Source organism: Mus musculus, chromosome Y (assembly GCF_000001635.26).
Source record: "Mus musculus strain C57BL/6J chromosome Y, GRCm38.p6 C57BL/6J".
NCBI lineage: Eukaryota > Metazoa > Chordata > Mammalia > Rodentia > Muridae > Mus > Mus musculus.
In genome coordinates, this window is record NC_000087.7 from 81,199,587 (window position 1) to 81,204,799 (window position 5,213).

At 38.4% G+C, this 5,213-nt stretch overlaps 1 protein-coding gene across 1 annotated transcript; it reads right to left on the reverse strand.

Moving 5' to 3' along the window:
* Window positions 1-4,223: 4,223 nt before the first annotated feature.
* On the reverse strand, window positions 4,224-4,907 carry Gm21282 (predicted gene, 21282). The gene has a single exon (XM_017318867.1). The coding sequence runs from the start codon at window positions 4,905-4,907 to the stop codon at window positions 4,224-4,226; it is 684 nt and encodes a 227-aa protein (XP_017174356.1).
* Window positions 4,908-5,213: the final 306 nt, after the last annotated feature.

Genomic DNA, 5,213 nt, shown 5'->3' on the forward strand with positions numbered 1-5,213 from the left:
GGACATGTCTTCAAAGCTGTTTATTGTCTTTGTCCCTTCTTGTGTTAATGCTGACTAGCTGCCAATAAGTTGAACAATTTTGCTGCTTCATGCCCCTTTCATATTCATGTGATCATGGATCCTTCTTTCATTTGTGATAGTAACATGTCAGGTTCAGAGGAAACATGGCTTAATTCTTTAATTTTTTTTTCTAGAAACGGCATGCTAAGTGTAGAACCAATGTTACCTAGTTGTTGTAGTTGGAATATTCAGCCACGGTATCTGTTGTCTTTGAGACTCAAGAACTTTACTGCTACCCTCACCACTGGTCTTTTTTCTGAATTCACTATTGTATTTTAGTAGATTTCAATATCATATGAAGTACCAGAAAAATGAGTGAAAAATGACAGTGGTGAGATGTGTTTAGAATCATTAAATTACACACTTAAAAATAAATAAATCAATGGATTTATATAGTACATAAATAAAACTCCAATAAAACTTCTGAAAAGGCTTAACTAAATGTGATGCTTCTCATGTGAGTTGTTATTTGTCATAGCACCTGTGATTTAGCTGTTAATAGTAGTGGGTTTTATTACTTATGAATCAGACACCAATACATCCATGAAGGGGTAACACTCCATTCCCTCAGGAGAAATAAATCAATTAAAAGTCATTGGATTAATTGATGAGAATTTTTTCTGGTTAAAGCTGACTTGGCAGGAAGTTGGACAGATTGGAGTGTCTCCCAGAAAGTGTAACACACATTAGAATGTAGGTGTTGTGAGGCTATAAGACATATTCACTACTTGTCACCTATTATTGAGTATTCTTGCTGTTGGAGGTACTTACCCTTCACTTCTGCCATGGAGGGAAGTGGGTCTATACCTAGTCAGAAGGAGGAGATTGGGATGAATAATGTTTGTGTGGGTTATGGAGCAGGATAAACCTTAATGTGCTGGGATTTTTTTTTATCTCCAACTTGACAATCTAGCGTCACCTTAGGAGAGAGAACAATTGAAGAATTGTCTCTATTCACTTGGTTTTTGGGTAAGTCTATGGGACATTTTCTTCCTTGATGGTCGATGTGTGAGGGTAGGCAACTGTGGGTAAGCTCATCAGTAGTCATTTATAAAAGGAAAGCTTTTACTCTGTATTTAAATAAAATATTTGATCATGCCACATGATTTTTGGTGGTTTGAATAAGAATATCCCCTATAGATTCATATATATGGATATTTAGTCACCAGGGATTGGCAGTGTGTTTAAGGATTAGAAGGAATGAGAGAAGATGTGGCTTCATTGGAGGAAGTGGTAGTGTCAATAAGGGTGGTCTTTGAGTTTTCAAGAAACCAATGTAATGGCAGAATATCTGTCTCTGTCTAAGGATCAATAGTTCTATTGCTCCAGTGCTGCGGTCACTAACTTGATGTTGGACTAAACTTCTGTAAGTGTATTCAAGCCTTCAGTTAATGCTTTGTTTCATAATAGTTGTTTTATCCATGATGTCTCTTCACAGCAATAGAACAATGACTAAGATAGGGTCAAGCAATAAGCACTCTTTCCTGGTAATGCTTCAAGTTCCTGTTTTGCCTTCCTTGGTAATAGTCTGTAACATGTAAGCTAATAACCCTTATATTCCCAAGTTATGTTTGATGTTAGTATTCATCAGTGTGACAAAGATGCAAACTAGAACAATTGCATGTCATTATATACATGAGAATATCTTACCTTTAAATTAAAATAAAACACCTACACATTATTTGTCCTTATAGGATAAGTGACAGTGGTACTATTAGATATTTTGTTTCTCTAAGAAATTGTCTTACTTAAAATTTCTATTGTTGTAAGGACATACCATGTCCAAAGGGCTATTTCCATAGCAAAAGTTTTATTCAGCTTATATTCCACATTGCTGTTCATCATCAAAGTAGTTGGGAAAGAAACTGAAACAACACAGGTTCTTGGATCCAGAAGCTCATGCATAGGCCATGGAGTGGTGATGCTTATTGACATGCTCCTTAAGTCTTGCTTCCATGAGGAGCACAAGACTACCACCACAAGGGTGTCACCACCCACAATGAACTGGGTCCTCTCCCACCAATTAAGAAAATTCCTAAAAGCTTAAAGAGGCATTTTCTCAACTGAGGCTCCTCCTCTTTCAAGACTCTAGATCTTGTCAAGTTTCTATGAAACCAGTATGGCACTCTGAATGTAGTTGGACTACGAGGAGGTGTGGCCTTATAGGAGTAGGTGTAGCCTCTTTGGAGGAAGATTATAACTGTGAGGCTTTAAAGCTCTGCTCAGTGTGGAAGACACCATCCCTGCATGCAGAAGACTCTAAGCTTCCTCTCCACCACCACATATTCGCAGCCACTTGCATGTTTACTTCCTTGATGATAGTGGACTGAACCTTTGAAACTGCAATGAAATGTTGAAAAGCCCTAATGAAATGTTTCTAATGAGTTGCCTTAGTCATAGTGATTTTTCACAGCATTGGAACCCTAATTAAGACATCCAGCTAGCACAAAAACTCTCTTAAATACCAAATTAATCAACAATAGAGAGTATTTTCAAGTCATTTGGCATTTAAACTTATTCTAGAGAAAAAACACAAATGATTTAGTCCATGACAAGCCTGACTAAAAACAAAATAAAAAAAAAAAACAATACAAAAACAAAAACAAAAAAAAAACCAAAGAAAACAAAAACAAAAACAAAACTACAACAACAATAAAACCAAACAAACAAAAGAAACACTCAGAGTGCTTATGGGACCCAGTAAGACCCCCATGAAGCACAGGGGCTACTCAGGAGTAGTGACCAACATATTGGGCAACCTCATAGATTTTGAAACCCATGAGAACTGGCATAGAAAAGAGGTCAGCACATATGCATTGAGTACACCTTCACTGTTTTATGAGAATGAGGTCACACATAAATTTAAGACTGGAATTTCCAGGGAATAGACAGGCTGAAATGGTACATAGGTATGTTGGGAGTCAGATGTTTGGAGGAGAGCCAGGGGAACAGGCCATGGGGAACATTTTGATGGTCATCTGGGGCACTCCACAGAGACATCCAAAAGATCACAGGATTCATCCCAGGCAAAGAGTGCTCAGGGAAAGCACTCAGGATCCATGCCCCACCATATATTATCTCACCGTATACTCATTTTCTCTTTTAAATTACTATTTGACCTGATCAGCTGGCTATTTGTTAAGAAACCAAAGAACCTAATGTGGATATGTCCAATTTTAACTACTTGCAGAAAATTTCTATTCTTCCTGGGTCTCCTGCTTCACATTTTGAGAACTTCATCTTAGAATATTTTTGTTCCTCAGTGTCCTTTACTCCTTTGTGTGTTCTTTATTGTTTTTAAAGGTTACCATCAATTTAATCTTTCTTAACTTCTACCTGGTCTCTTTTCTGCATGTTAATATTGGATTTCTTAAAAAGATATCTTAATGGGAATAGAGAGATGACCATGTTGTCAAGAGTACTTTTGTACCGCAAAAAAACTGGATTTGTTTTCTTGAATTCATATCCAATGGTTAACAATCAGCTTTAATGCCAGCTCCATGGGATCTGACAACTCATGTCTCTGTGGTCACCTATACTCTCAAGCTACTACCCACCCATATAAATAAAGATAATAAATCTTAAAATGAGAGACAAGTTTCATTTGGTTTCATTATTCAAATGAAACCTGATTTTGTCTGATTTCTGAGTCTCTTTGGATCAGTTTTCTGGGTTGCACTTTGTGTAACAAGGCCACATTCCTTTTATCTATCACTCTTTCCCCCAACTTGTTGTTTCTCCCTCAGACTTCATTCCAGAGATTCTATCTATGTCCTGTCTTTCTCCCCTTCTTCCTAAAAATCCATCTTTTGCTGCCATCCCTGCTCCTCTAAGTCATATCTCCAATTCCTTGCTCACTATGCAGACCACAGAATCTAAGTCCTGTCCATTTTAGCCTGTGTAATATTAGATGTATGCACTGTTCACAGCCTGAGTTGCAACTTTCATCTTGCTTTGATGTTCTTTCCACCATAGTCCATCTCTTCCAACAATGTGTTCACTAAAAGCATGTCATGTCACACGTATTAATTTTTAGAACAAAACAAATTTTATTGACAAAGATACTGAGGTTGTCAAAGACCCATAGGTACCCAACACAGGAAAATAAACATTTTTTTCAATCCTATAAGTTTACTTTTCTGTACTTTGTGATTTTTTTTAATTTAAGTGATATTTGACACCAGAGTATAGACATAGATATGTAGGTCACCAAGAAATTTGATAAAGTACACAGTAGAATTGGCTAGAACTTTGTAAACAACCTTTCCGAACTTTTTGGATCCATCATCTCTGGTGTACTGCACCCAGGAACCTATTAAGAAGTCATTGTCATCACCTGATCTCGCCTCAGCCAGAGGGGTCTCTGGAATGATGTGGAGGTTACCTTCCTTGTAGTCATCCAGGAGCTGATAGACGTAGAGGACCGGATCCTTCTTGTAGGAAATGTAAAAATAGTCCTGTAAGAATGGCACCTGGGCTAGCACCATCCCACTCCAGTTGTCCTCAGAGCCATCTTTCCCCTCAAATTTGTGTTGTACCTCTCTGCAAACCAGGGCGCTGGCGAGGTGGACATCCCTCACCTGAGTAGAAACTACTTTGTGAGGAAAGACCTTAAGATTTAAAATCCTCTCATCGCTGTGGAGCTCCTGTCCGTAGACACTGTCAATTCCGTCATACTTCACCAAATAAAGAGAAGGGTTTGTTGGCAGTTGACCTAGAATGATGGCCTTCCAATGGGTGACAGGCTCATTACCTTCCTTCCACCCGTGAGAAATTCTGCAGCCAACAATATTCCCCAGGGCCTGGGAAGAAGGCTTCCTCCTACTCTTCTTCTTGAGTGATGTCATGCTCAGACTCTTCAGAGGTATTGTCTTCTACCTGGCTGTAGACCTGTTGTGCTAGATCACACTGTCTAAGTGGCTTCCATTCTCTTCAAATATCATACTTGCCCATTGCCTGGGACTGAAGATCTTGCCCGTTTACGCCAGACACAATGCTGTTGCCTCTGTCATATATATGAATACCTGATGGGCAATGGTTATGGGTTGGGAGTGAATGCTGGACCAAGACTCTTCTCTACGAGAACTTCTGAGCATGTGAAGAAGACTATGCTAAACAGATTTGAGCTCCTAAAATTAATTTTATAAAAATAA

Excerpts from the sequence above, each read along its gene's own strand:
- Gm21282 (XM_017318867.1), bottom strand. The coding sequence starts at position 4,907 with ATGACATCACTCAAGAAGAAGAGTAGGAGGAAGCCTTCTTCCCAGGCC.